This window comes from Hyperolius riggenbachi, chromosome 9, assembly GCF_040937935.1.
Source record: "Hyperolius riggenbachi isolate aHypRig1 chromosome 9, aHypRig1.pri, whole genome shotgun sequence".
Lineage (NCBI taxonomy): Eukaryota > Metazoa > Chordata > Amphibia > Anura > Hyperoliidae > Hyperolius > Hyperolius riggenbachi.
Window position 1 is genome coordinate 299,340,546 of NC_090654.1, and position 14,047 is coordinate 299,354,592.

The window sequence follows — 14,047 nt, forward strand, 5'->3', positions numbered from 1 at the left end:
AGCTGCAGGGGTTGGGGGAGGGGCGATGTGCAGCTGCAGGGGCGGGGGAGGGGCGATGTGCAGCTGCTGGGGGCGGAGGAGTGGCGATGTGCAGCTGCAGGGGTTGGGGGAGGGGCGATGTGCAGCTGCTGGGGGCGGGGGAGGGGCGATGTGCAGCTGCAGGGGTTGGGGGAGGGGCGATGTGCAGCTGCTGGGGTGGGGGAGGGGCGATGTGCAGCTGCTGGGGGCGGGGGAGGGCGATGTGCAACTGCAGGGGTTGTGGGAGTGGCGATGTGCAGCTGCTGGGGGCGGGGGAGGGGCGATGTGCAGCTGCTGGGGGCGGGGGAGGGACATTGTGCAGCTGCAGGGGTTGGGGGCGGGGGAGGGGCGATGTGCAGCTGCTGGGGGCGGGGGAGGGACATTGTGCAGCTACAGGGGTTGGGGGCGGGGCGCTGCTGGGTGAACCGGATAAAGTCTCGGCAGAGCGAGTCTCGGGGCTGCAGTCAGGATGGGCTCCGGGTGCTGCTGGCTTCTCCCGCTGGCTGTGCTCCTCCTCCGGCCGGGCTGCCTCCTCTCTCACCCGCAGTGTCTGGACTTCAAGCCGCCCTTCCGCCCCCCGCAGCCGCTCAGCTTCTGTGTCCAGTACCGGGACTTCGGCTGCTGCGACCCCGCCCGGGACCGGGAGATCACCGACACCTTCTACCGGGTGCTGGCCAACGTGGAGCCGGCGGGCTACGAGCTGTGCGCTGCCCATGTGCAGGACATCCTGTGCCAGGTGAGGGGGCATCTACTCACTAATACCCCGGGAGGGGGAGGGGGCACCTGTACACTGATACCCCTGCCAGGTGAGGGGGCATCTACTCACTAATACCCCTGCCGGGGGAGGGGGGCATCTGTACACTGATACCCCTGCCAGGGGAGGGGGGCATCTGTACACTGATACCCCTGCCAGGTGAGGGGGTATCTACTCACCAATACCCCTGCCGGGGGAGGGGGCCATCTGTACACTGATACCCCTGCCAGGTGAGGGGGGCATCTACTCACTAATACCCCTGCCGGGGGAGGGGGGCATCTGTACACTGATACCCCTGCCAGGTAAGGGGGGCATCTACTCACTAATACCCCTGCCAGGTGAGGGGGCATCTACTCACTAATACCCCTGCCGGGGGAGGGGGCACCTGTACACTGATACCCCTGCCAGGTGAGAGGGCATCTACTCACTAATACCCCTGCAGGGGGGCACCTGTACACTGATACCCCTGCCAGGTGAGAGGGCATCTGATCCCTATTACCCCTGCAGGGGGGCACCTGTACACTGATACCTCTGCCAGGTGAGATGGCATCTGATCCCTAATACCCCTGCAGGAGGGCACCTGTACACTGATACCCCTGCCAGGTGAGAGTGCATCTGATCCCTATTACCCCTGCAGGGGGGCACCTGTACACTAATACCCCTGCCAGGTGAGAGGGCATCTGATCCCTAATACCCCTGCAGGGGGGCACCTGTACACTGATACCCCTGCCAGGTTAGAGGGCATCTGATCCCTATTACCCCTGCAGGGGGGCACCTGTACACTGATACCTCTGCCAGGTGAGATGGCATCTGATCCCTAATACCCCTGCAGGGGGGCATCTGTACACTGATACCTCTGCCAGGTGAGAGAGTTTTCTACTGTAATTGCTAATACCCCTGGGGGGGGGGGGGGGTTGCTGGCGCATCTGTACACTGATACCCCTGCCAGGAAGAGGGCTTATTCACTAATACCCCTGCCAGGTGAGAGAGGGGGCAACTGAACTGTCCATGCATAGACATCACCAGACGCTGGGTTTGTGGACCTGACTGTATATCATTGTCTGTGTCATAATGTACCCCTTGTTAATTTCCCACTTTGTGCAGCTCTTCCAGGTGGGGGGGAGGGGTCACTACTGCTCTGCCAGGTGTGTGTGTCACTACTGCTCTGCCAGGTGGGGGGGGGGAGGGGTCACTACTGCTCTGCCAGGTGTGTGTGTGTGTGTGGGGGGCACTACTGCTCTGCCAGGTGTGTGTGGGGGGGATCACTACTGCTCTGCCAGGTGGGGGGGAGGGGTCACAACTGCTCTGCCAGGTGGGGGGAGGGGTCACAACTGCTCTGCCAGGTGTGTGTGTGTGTGTGTGTGGGGGGGGGGGGGAACTACTGCTCTGCCAGGTGTGTGTGTGGGTCACTACTGCTCTGCCAGGTGTGTGTGTGGGTCACTACTGCTCTGCCAGGTGTGTGTGTGGGTCACTACTGCTCTGCCAGGTGTGTGTGTGTGTGTGGGTCACTACTGCTCTGCCCGGTGTGTGTGTGTGTCACTACTGCTCTGCCCGGTGTGTGTGTGTGTGTGTGTGTGTCACTACTGCTCTGCCCGGTGTGTGTGTGTGTCACTACTGCTCTGCCCGGTGTGTGTGTGTGTGTGTGTGTGTGTGTGTCACTACTGCTCTGCCCGGTGTGTGTGTGTGTCACTACTGCTCTGCCAGGTGTGTGTGTGTGTGTGGGTCACTACTGCTCTGCCAGTTTGGGGGAAGGGTCACAACTGCTCTGCCAGGTGTGTGTGTGTGTGGGCGGGGGGGGGCACTACTGCTCTGCCAGGTGTGTGTGTGTGTGTGTGTGTCACTACTGCTCTGCCAGGTGTGTGTGTGTGTGTGTCACTACTGCTCTGCCAGGTGTGTGTGTGTGTGGGTCACTACTGCTCTGCCAGGTGTGTGTGTGTGTGGGGGGGGGGGGCACTACTGCTCTTCCAGGTGTGTGTGTGACTTCTGCTCTGCCAGGTGTGTGTGTGTGTGTGTGTGTGTGTGTGTGTGTGTGTGTGTGTGTGTGGCACTACTGCTCTGCCAGGTGTGTGTGTGTGTGTGTGTGTCACTACTGCTCTGCCAGGTGTGTGTGTGTGTCACTACTGCTCTGCCAGGTGTGTGTGTGGGGGTCACTACTGCTCTGCCAGGTGTGTGTGTGTGTCACTACTGCTCTGCCAGGTGTGTGTGTGGGGGTCACTACTGCTCTGCCAGGTGTGTGTGTGTGTCACTACTGCTCTGCCAGGTGTGTGTGTGTGTGTGTGTGTGGGGGGGGGGGGCACTACTGCTCTTCCAGGTGTGTGTGTGTGTGTGTGACTTCTGCTCTGCCAGGTGTGTGTGTGTGTGTGGGGGGGGGGCACTACTGCTCTGCCAGGTGTGTGTGTGTGTGGGTCACTACTGCTCTGCCAGGTGTGTGTGTGGGGGGGGAGGGGTCACAACTGCTCTGCCAGGTGTGTGGGGGGGGGCACTACTGCTCTGCCAGGTGTGTGTGTGTGTGTGTGTGGGTCACTACTGCTCTGCCAGGTGTGTGTGTGTGTCACTACTGCTCTGCCAGGTGTGTGTGTGGGGGTCACTACTGCTCTGCCAGGCAGGGCTGTGGAGTCGGTCCAAAAATCCACCGACTCCGACTCCGACTCCTCAGTTTAGGATTCCACCGACTCCGACTCCGACTCCACGACTCCGACTCCTCTAATTTGCATATTACAATTTTGTTGATTAAAAGTATGTAACATGAAATTCGTCTCTTAACTGCCAACGCTTAGGAATTTTACAAGACAACTGAAGTGAGAAGGATATGTAGACTACTATATTTATTCCCTTTAGACTAAAACTAGTACTTGGTAAGAGTACTTGTAAAAGGTACAAACCGGAACAAAGAACATCTATCAGGCCCTAGGCAATGTAAGTGTGGGTACATGTAAGAGTGATGTGCAGGTACTCTGCAGGGGAATGAGGAGATTGTAAACAGACAACACCTCTGTGTTCAATGTGCACAGCATTCTCAGTGGATTCCCTGCAGCTCTGTGGGGAGAGCATATGTAGAGTATAGTACTACTGTGTAACAAAGTAAACCTGAGACAGATGAAATTAAAGTTTTATATATACCTGGGGCTTCCTCCAGCCGCCTTCAGGATAATCAGTCCCTCGTTGTACTCCTCCACCACCTGGATCTTCTGCTATGAGTCCAGGTACTTGAGCCAGTCAGGCGTAGTGCGCATGAACACACTCCGCCGCCAGGAGCATGCTACACCTGTGCAGCACTATTGCGCAGGTGCAGAATGTTCCTGGCTGTGGGAGCGGCATGCGGCTGGACTGCGCTGACTGGCTGAATTACCAGGACTCATAGCAGAAGATTCGGGTGGTGGAGGACAGCGAGGGACTGATTAGCCTGAAGGGGGCTGGAGGAAGCCCCAGGTATGTATAAAACTTTACTTTTCATCCGTCTCAGTTACCCTTTAATTTGTAGTCACCAAACCAAATTTTAATAACATATCAAATTATTTGATTTCATCAGCAAAGGGAGTGCATACATTTGCATAAATCAGCATCAATGCGGAATTATTTCCATCTCGTTGACCATCTCTATTAGTGACATGGCTACACATCAGGCTTTATTCTTACAGCATAGATGTTATTTAGTATATATAAGAGATTCCTGTGTGCACATCATATATACAGTCACAATCAGATATGTATATCTGACCTTAAAAATACGGGGACTGCTTTATTGAAGCAGCACAAGTAACTAATTTTGATTGGTTCATTTCATTTTTGTAGACAAAGCACAGCTTTTACTGTATATATACTGTATATATACATTATTTTTAATGACTATTATCTGAGAAATAGAACATTTTATCATATTTTCTATTTTAATTACAGTTACAAATTCATTAGGAGTCGGAGTCGGTGCATTTTTTCCCGACTCCGACTCCGACTCCAGGCACCCAAAATTGCCCGACTCCACGACTCCGACTCCACGACTCCGACTCCGACTCCACAGCCCTGCGTGCCAGGTGTGTGTGTGTGTGTGTGTGTGGGGGGGGGGGGGGGGGGCACTACTGCTCTTCCAGGTGTGTGTGTGTCTTCTGCTCTGCCAGGTGTGTGTGTGTGTGTGTGTGGGGGGGGGGGGGGGCACTACTGCTCTTCCAGGTGTGTGTGTGTGACTTCTGCTCTGCCAGGTGTGTGTGTGTGTGTGTGGGGGGGGCACTACTGCTCTGCCAGGTGTGTGTGTGTGACTTCTGCTCTGCCAGGTGTGTGTGTGTGTGTGTGTGTGTGTACAGTGTGTGTGTGTGTGTACAGTGTGTGGTGTGTGTGTGTGTACAGTGTGTGGTGTGTGTGTCTGTGTGTGTGGTGTTTGTGTGTGTGTACAGTGTGGTGTGTGTGTGTGTGTGTGTGTGTGTGTGTACAGTGTGTGTGTGTGTACAGTGTGTGTGTGTGTACAGTGTGTGTGTACAGTGTGTGTGTGTACAGTGTGTGTACAGTGTGTGTGTGTACAGTGTGTGTGTGTACAGTGTGTGGTGTGTGTGTGTGTACAGTGTGTGGTGTGTGTGTGTGTGTGTGTACAGTGTGTGGTGTGTGTGTACAGTGTGTGTGTGTGTGTGTGGTGTGTGTGTGTACAGTGTATGTGTGTGTGTGTGTGTGTGTGTGTATACAGTGTGTGTGTGTGTGTGTGTGTGTGTGTGGGGGGGGGGGGGGGTCACAACTGCTCTGTCAGGTGTGTGTGTGTGTGTGTGTGTGTGTGTACAGTGTGTGGTGTGTGTGTACAGTGTGTGTGTGTGTGTGTGTGTGTGTGTGGGGGGGGGTCACAACTGCTCTGTCAGGTGTGTGTGTGTGTGTGTGTGTGTGGGGGGGGGGGGGGGGTTCAAGTTCCATATAGTTGTTATATACTGTATGTATATGTTTTCTTTACCAGATGATTTTCCTTGGAATAGAATAAAACACATAATAGTGCAGCCAGTACGACGTGTAAATCCCACTCTGAGAGACACCTATGCACATGCAGCTTAAAGCAAATCTGAAGTGAAGAATAAAATATAGTCACCTATGGAGAGGGGAGGAGTCCTATAGAGCCTTCCCCCACATCTCCCGGTCCTCTCATTCCAGCGATGTCCCCCTCCCCCCCCCCCCTTTGTATCCCCCGCCACAGGAGGAAGTCTTTGGGAGCTAGTGCTTCAGAAGATGGGCGGCTCCACCCTGTGCAGGCGTGGTTGTGCATGGAGCCGCCCATCTTCTGTAGCACTCGGCCTCCTGGGGCCTCCCATGGCTGCACAGAGCAGTATTCGACCCATCGGTTGAATACTGCTAATGGGGGAGTCAGTGCTTGTTTCTTGTTTGATTCAGATATTACTGCAGCCAAATAGATCAGCAGGACTACCAGGCAGCTGGTATTCCTTAAGAGGAAATAATTATGGCAGCCTCCATATCCCTCTCCAGTTGTCCTTGAAGTGTATACCTCCGCTACCCTCTCCCGTGGTCCTAACCCTCTTTATCATGCCCTAATCTTCCAATACTTGCTGATAAATGTACCTTTCCTCCACTGTTTCTCTTGGCTCTCGGTACACACTCTCAATAATGGTCTGACCTATGGGGAGGTGGAGGAGTGGCGACTGGCAGAGGGAGTACCAGTAGTAGACCAGCATGGTTTTCTAGCATACCTATCATTAACCATAGGGAATTAGGCCTCAATTCATCATTGTGTTTGCAATAACTTTTTCCAGTTCGTTAAATTACTGAATTCGAAATTTATCGATTTCTAGTTGTATTCATCAAGGTTTTTCCGCATTCGGTGTGACTTCGATAAAATATCGATAACTGTGCGGTAACCATTCGGTAACATGTCGCTATTTCCATTTTACAGCGGTAATTTAACACAAGGCCATAAGATTCCTGTGGAATTGTGGGTAAAAGGCCGCCCTTTGAACACTACATAGCAACATTCCGAATAGGGCGTAACACCTGGACCAGGATTCTGGAAGTGACTTGGGACAATCCCTTTAGTTATCCCTGGCACTGCCTGTGTTCTCTTACTAGATGATTTAAAGAGACTCTGTAACATCAAAAAGATCCCCTGGGGGGTACTCACCTCGGGTGGGGGAAGCCTCCGGATCCTAATGAGGCTTCCCACGCCGTCCTCTGTCCCACGGGGGTCTCGCTGCAGCCCTCCGAACAGCCGGCGACAGACCCGACTGTCAGTTCAATACTTACCTTTGCTGGCTCCAGCAGGGGCGCTGTGGCTGCTCTCGGCTCGGAACTACACGGAAATACCCGATCTCAGTCGGGTCCGCTCTACTGCGCAGGCGCCGGAAACTTGCGCCTGCGCAGTAGAGCAGATCCGACGGCGATCAGGTATTTCCGCCTACTTCGGAGCCGACAGCCGTCAGAGCGCCTGCGCAGGAGCCAGGAAGGTAAATAGTGACGTCATCTTTCTCGGAGGGCTACAGCGAGACCCCTGAGGGACGGAGGACGGCGTGGGAAGCCTCATTAGGATCCGGAGGCTTCCCCCACCCGAGGTGAGTACCCCCCAGGGGATCTTTTGACGTTACAGATCCTCTTTAAGAGAAATGCAGATGTCCTGTTACAGCAAATAAATCTATTCTCTTGCAGATTGATATGGTTCTGGACCTTATTCTGGCCCTTCTGCGCCTTTGAATCACTCTCAGCTGATACATAACCACTTCTAATGGCTCCATCTTCTCTGTCAGCAATGATCTGACAGGAATAACGACAGAGCAGTGAAGGAGATAACTAATCCTAAATGTAACGCTAAACCACACCCCATTTCATTTTCATGAATTGCACTTCCTTCCATTTTATCGCATCGTTACCGAATGTACCGAATGATTACCGAATGCTCGCTAACAGCTGTAGATAACTTTGATGAATTCTGAAATCAACTTATTGAGTTTTGGTATTTTACCGAACTGTCGGTAATTGATTCGATAAGTCTTGATGAATCGAGTCCTTAGTTCCAGGACTCTGGTTGTGCTCAGATTCCACCTGTAAGAATCAAACACTAACTGAGAAGGATTTTGTTGGTCTCCTTGAAATACTGCAGATCTGTTAGAACATGACACAAGATATAATGAGGTTATGACTGCTCAGTGCGTCTCTTGCAGCATGTGAGAAATATTACAAATATTCAGTAAATCTATCATCTTGCGTGATCTCAGTGTCCCCATGAGTGACATGCAAACTCAGGGTAAAATGTACAAAATGTGTTGATGCAGCATTGGCCTTGTCACATGACTGAGGTGAAGTCCAGGTCAGTGCCTGATGGCTTCATATGATAAAGAACATTCTCCATGTTACAGTTTTATGTACACAATTTCTTTGCCACCAGAGTTAAACATTAAGCAGGTGTGATCCAATGTACATGCTTGAATATTGACAGATAAGACCAGTGACCTAGAGTCAAGCACCCATGACTTTCAAATGAGGGTATTGGGGGAATGTAAAATTGGACGCACTGGCTAGGAAGGCTGCGACTTTTGTCTTATCAACAACTGGAACACTATAGTCTGATTTAGGCAAAGGTCTATGAGCTGTCCAAACTCCGCCTTCATCCCATTAACACTCTCAGAAGATAGGCAGGAAGAAACTAGGAGGGAGTGCCAGCCAGTCTCCTCCTGCAAACACAGTGCTGACTCCTCCCACCTCCTGTATGTGCGGAAGAAGAAACTCTCTCTACTGACAGTGCTATACTTAAAGCAAAAATCTCTGGGTAATGAGACTGACTTTTTGCTAAGGAACTTTCTCTGAAATAAACTACATCAATTATGACTTTTCGTGACCAGAGGTGTCTGTCAATCACTTTCTTCTTTCAGCTGTTGCATAGGCATGTTCAGAAGCTTGGTCTGTCAATCTTAGGCCCGGTTCACACTTGCGTTGTGTTGAAATACTTACCGGTGGCACGGGTCCGGTCCGTTCTGAGAACATCCGTACGCCATCAGGAGGCCATCAGGATCCGTTCAGGTCACGTTCAGTGTTCATCCAGATATTCTTCCATTCTTCATGCGTCCTGGATCCGTTTCCGTTTTCAAAGAGGGGCCTGGAAGGTCTGGAAAAGCGCTGGAGTCCTTCTTGGGGAGAGCCTGCTGTGAGGACATCATCCTCCTCGTCCCGCCGGGCCCTGCATCTGGATGGTCGGGTCCTTCCGTCCTCCGCTGTGTTCTGGGGTGGCTTTGGAGAGGCTGGGGGCTGTCCGGCGCTGGGTACATCCACATGGCCGCCTGCACCATAGAGAACCCCACAGGAAGTTGGGTAGGACGTCCGGCTTTCATCCGGAAGTGTGTTGTGCACTTCCGTTTCCCCTCAGTTCCTCTTGTGCTGGATTTCTTGTCCGGATCCGGTCTGGCGGCGGTGGACGGAGGACCGGTCCGGAAAATTGGAGCATGTTGGAAAATTCTGGACCGCAGGCCAGACCGCATCCGGAGGAACGGACAAGTGTGCACGGGTCCATTGATTAACAATGGACTCTTAATCGTCCGTTCCGTTTGCGGTCCGGCTGCGGACCGCAAATAAATGCCAATGTGAACTGGGCCTAAGCCTCTGCCTTCCTCTTCTTCTTTTGCCCTCAATTCCAAGAGTCAAGGATTTCCCCAAAGAATCTGGCCTTCCAATATGACCAAAGTAACAATAACAATAATATTTCTATAGTATTTGAGTTTTAATAGTAGCATCAGCCCTTCTAGTGTAAACTCTGGCCTTATTTCTTTAAGTATTGACTGTCTGGATCTTCTGGCAGTCCAGGGAACTCAGTAGCTTTCTCCACACCCACAATTCAAAAGCATCATTTGTTCTACACTTGACCTTATTTATAGTCTAACTTTCACCTTTACTAACAATAAAAAAAAGCTGAGGATGAATTACGGTTTTAACAGTCAGAAGTGTTTTTTGATCATTATACTTCTCTGTTTACTCTGCCCTTAGGAGTGTTCTCCCTATGCTGCCCATTTATATGATGCAGAAGATCCCACCACCCCAGTGAGGAGCATCGCTGGTCTATGCGAGGAGTACTGCAATGAGGTCTGGAAGAACTGCAGATCTTTGTTTAGGTACATGACGTCCGACAAAGAGCTGTTATCGTTAGAGGGTAACATGGCCAAGTTCTGCCGCCGTCTAGCACTAGACGACATTGATTACTGCTTTCCTCGATTGTTGGTCAACACGAAACTCACCCAGAATTTGGGCTTGGTGACGGCTGACTCAGAGGGCTGTCTGCAGCTGTGCCTGGAAGAAGTTGCTAATGGCCTTCAAAACCCTGTGGCCATGGTGCACGCCAATGACGGCACTCACCGGTTCTTCGTGGCGGAACAAGTGGGCTTAGTTTGGACTTATCTCCCTGACCGATCGAGGCTGGAAAAGCCATTTTTAAACATCTCCAAATCCGTCCTCACATCGCCCTGGGAAGGCGATGAACGAGGGTTTCTAGGAATCGTTTTCCATCCAAACTTTAAGCACAACGGAAAAGTCTATGTTTACTACTCCGTAGAGGTTGGCTTCGATGAGTTCATACGGATTAGCGAGTTCAGAATTTCCTCCCACGACATGAACATGATTGACCATACGTCTGAAAGGTAATTTTCTGTGTATGTGGTTTTTTTTTTTTGCATGATTGCCTGGCCGATCGTTAAATCATTAATAAGCTGTTGTGCACTGGTACTCTGGGCTTAGTGCCATCCATGTGTAATGTCCGCTCTGTAGCAAAAACATCGACTTTGCAGCCAAACTGGAACGACTGCTCTCATCAGAATAAAACTTTGCCAGGAAAAAAACTAGGCAAATAGTTTAAAGTTAAGGAAATGTGGGGGGAAAGGCTGCACATCCCTAAACACATGTTGCAAATGAATGGTTAATCGCACAGGTATACACCGCCTCTGCCAGACTGAAAAATGCATTATTAATGTTAGCAATTGTCTTGGATGCAGGGCATGCATTTTTCAGTCTGACAGAGGCGGTGTATGCCGGCGCGATTAACCATTCATTTGCAACATGTGCTTAGGGATGCGCAGCCTTTCCCCTACCTTTTCTTAACTTTGTAACTATGTAACTATCAGGTTAGCTGCTCCCAGCCCCTCCTCCTGAGTTTCCTGTTTGCATAATAAGTAGTAGCAGATTTGCATATGATTTGCATCTGAATTGAATGCGAAGTGTGTAGAAAGTCTATTTAGGTGCTGCAGACTGAGCTGGTGGTCATTTCAGATGCAGCCTTAGTGGTATGCGCTGGCGTTCTCCTCGAATAGTTTAAAGTGTTAGTTTTTAGTTACGGTTCTGCAGAAATCTATTTCCCCACTTAAGCCTGGTACACACTTTCAATTATGATTGGCCATCCACTGACCAATTTCACCACCTTCATGTAGTATGAGGGTCAACCGTTATTGAATACTATAAGCAGATTGTGTACGTAAACTTTCTTGCTACATGTACGGGGTAAAAATGGTCAGTGATTGGCCAATCATAATTGAAAGTGTGTACCAGACTGCAACTGAAATGCTAATAAATGGTCTTATAAAATCTTGTCTGGACTATTGTAACATACTACTATGTGGACTACCAATTAACAGGCTTCAAGCTGTACTGAACTCAGCTGCTCGTCTCATTCATCTCTTCTCGATCTTTCTCTGCTGCTCCTCTCTGTCAAGTTCTTCATTTGCTGCCAATTACCCAGAGGATCCAGTTCATACTCCTAACCCTAATCTACAAAGCTCCCCACAATCTCTCTCCCCGTTACATCTCCTCACTAATTTCCAGATACAAACCCAATCGCAATCTCAGATCTGCACATGACCTTCTATTGTCCTCCTCTAGAATCACCTCCTCACATTCACATAGACAAGATTTTGCACGTGCTTCACCCCTTCTCTGGAATGCCCTTCCACAACACATCCGTCACTCTCCAACCTTTGATACCTTTAAACGCTCCCTAGACCACTCCTAACTCTAACCCCCCCCCCCCACCTATGTCTCTAATGCTAACCTCCCACTTTCCACTCCTAATACTAACCCTCCACCTATGTCTAATGCTAACTCTCACCCTACGTCTAGCACTAATGCTCGACCTACGTCTAACACTAGCCTCACTTCCTACGTCCAACACTAACCTCACTTCCTACGCCCAACACTAGCCTCACTTCCTACGCCTAACCTCACTTCCTACGCCCAACACTAGCCTCACTTCCTACGCCCAACACTAGCCTCACTTCCTACGCCTAACCTCACTTCCTACGCCCAACACTAGCCTCACTTCCTACGCCCAACACTAGCCTCACTTCCTACGCCTAACCTCACTTCCTACGCCCAACACTAGCCTCACTTCCTACGCCCAACACTAGCCTCACTTCCTACGCCCAACACTAGCCTCACTTCCTACGCCCAACGCTGACCTCACTGCGTGCGCCCAACGCTGACCTCACTGCGTGCGCCCAACGCTGACCTCACTGCGTGCGCCAATGATGAGTGCCATGCTGCAGGTGATTTGTAATTTGGATACATACTAGCCGGACCCCAGGCAGGAGAGCCTTGGCTAAACGGCATGTCCTACAAAGAGGGGGGAAAGGAGTCAGAGAAGGGTTGAGGACAAAATGGCCATCCAAAAAAACCCTGGTTCCTCCAAATTTTTAACTCCTGCATTAAGTCGAGCAAGAAAGACAGGAAATGACATCAAATCCACAGAGCTGTCTCCTGGCCCCTTGGTTATGCATGTGCTGTGGGTGGGTTTCCCTTATCCATGCTCCAGGGCTGTCTCCTGGCCCCCTGGTTATGCATGTGCTCTGGGTGGGTTTCTATTATCCATGCTCCAGGGCTGTCTCCTGGCCCCCTGGTTATGCATGTGCTGTGGGTGGGTTTCTCTTATCCATGCTCCAGGGTTGTCTCCTGGCCCCTTGGTTATGCATGTGCTGTGGGTGGGTTTCTCTTATCCATGCTCCAGGGCTGTCTCCTGTCCTCTTGGTTATGCATGTGCTGTGGGTGGGTTTCTCTTATCCTTGCTCCAGGGCTGTAGTTTCTCTTATCCTTGCTCCAGGGCTGTCTCCTGGCTCCTTGGTTATGCCTGTGCTCTGGGTGGGTTTCTCTTATTCATGCTCCAGGGCTGTCTCCTGGCCTCTTGGTTATGCCTGTGCTCTGGGTGGGTTTCTCTTATTCATGCTCCAGGGCTGTCTCCTGGCCCCCTGGTTATGCATGTGCTGTGGGTGGGTTTCTCTTATCCTTGCTCCAGGGCTATCGCCTGGCCCCTTTGTTATGCCCAGGGCTGTGGAGTCGGTACGAAAATCTTCTGACTCCGACTCCTCAGTTACTGAAACCACGACTCCAACTCCGACTCCGGGTGCCCAAAATTGCCTCGACTCCGACTCCAACTTCGACTCCACAGCCCTGGTTATGCCTGTGCTGTGGGTGGGTTTCTCTTATCCATGCTCCAGGGCTGTCTCCTGGCCTCTTGGTTATGCATGTGCTGTGGGTGGGTTTCTATTATGCTTGCTCCAGGGCTGTAGTTTCTCTTATCCATGCCCCAGGGCTGTCTCCTGGCCTCTTGGTTATGCATGTGCTGTGGGTGGGTTTCTCTTATCCATGCCCCAGGGCTGTCTCCTGGCCTCTTGGTTATGCATGTGCTGTGGGTGGGTTTCTCTTATCCATGCTCCAGGGCTGTCTCCTGGCCTCTTGGTTATGCATGTGCTGTGGGTGGGTTTTTCTTATCCATGCTCCAGGGCTGTCTCCTGGCCTCTTGGTTATGCATGTGCTGTGGGTGGGTTTTTCTTATCCTTGCTCCAGGGCTGTCTCCTGGCCTCTTGGTTATGCATGTGCTGTGGGTGGGTTTTTCTTATCCTTGCTCCAGGGCTGTCTCCTGGCCATAGTAATTCCTCCATTCAGGCATTAGTATTGCTGTGTATTTGGGGAAGTTGTGTAGTAATCCTGGCTGCACATGATGCAATGTTGCTGCATTCTATTGGTCTGTGCAGGACGGGGTCAGAGGAGGCCCAGCTGCCTTTGCCTCGGGCATATTTCTGAGAATTGTGACAACAGCTGCAGCCATGTTTAAGGCCCATATACACGTTGGACTTTTGTGAACGACGGGTCGTTTGAACGTCCCGTCGTTCAGTTCGTCCGCACGCGAAATCGTGTGTACAGACTGTCGTTCGGGTGATAAGACTGATTTTGAGCGATCCGCCCGGCTGTGTATTTGGGGAAGTTGTGTAGTAAGGCAAAGGCAGCTGGGCCTCCTCTGACCCCGTCCTGCACAGACCAATAGAATGCAGCAACATTGCA

At 51.4% G+C, this 14,047-nt stretch overlaps 1 protein-coding gene across 1 annotated transcript in view; it reads left to right on the forward strand.

The window, feature by feature from the left end:
* The first annotated feature begins 438 nt into the window (after positions 1-438).
* HHIPL1 (HHIP like 1) overlaps positions 439-14,047 on the forward strand; it is a 112,316-nt gene continuing 98,707 nt past the window's right edge. Inside the window, exons 1-2 of the mRNA XM_068254795.1 lie at positions 439-754; positions 9,719-10,365. Of these exons, the coding sequence (XP_068110896.1) occupies positions 488-754; positions 9,719-10,365 (914 nt within the window). The 5' untranslated portion in view covers positions 439-487. The remainder of the gene's footprint in view (positions 755-9,718; positions 10,366-14,047) is intronic.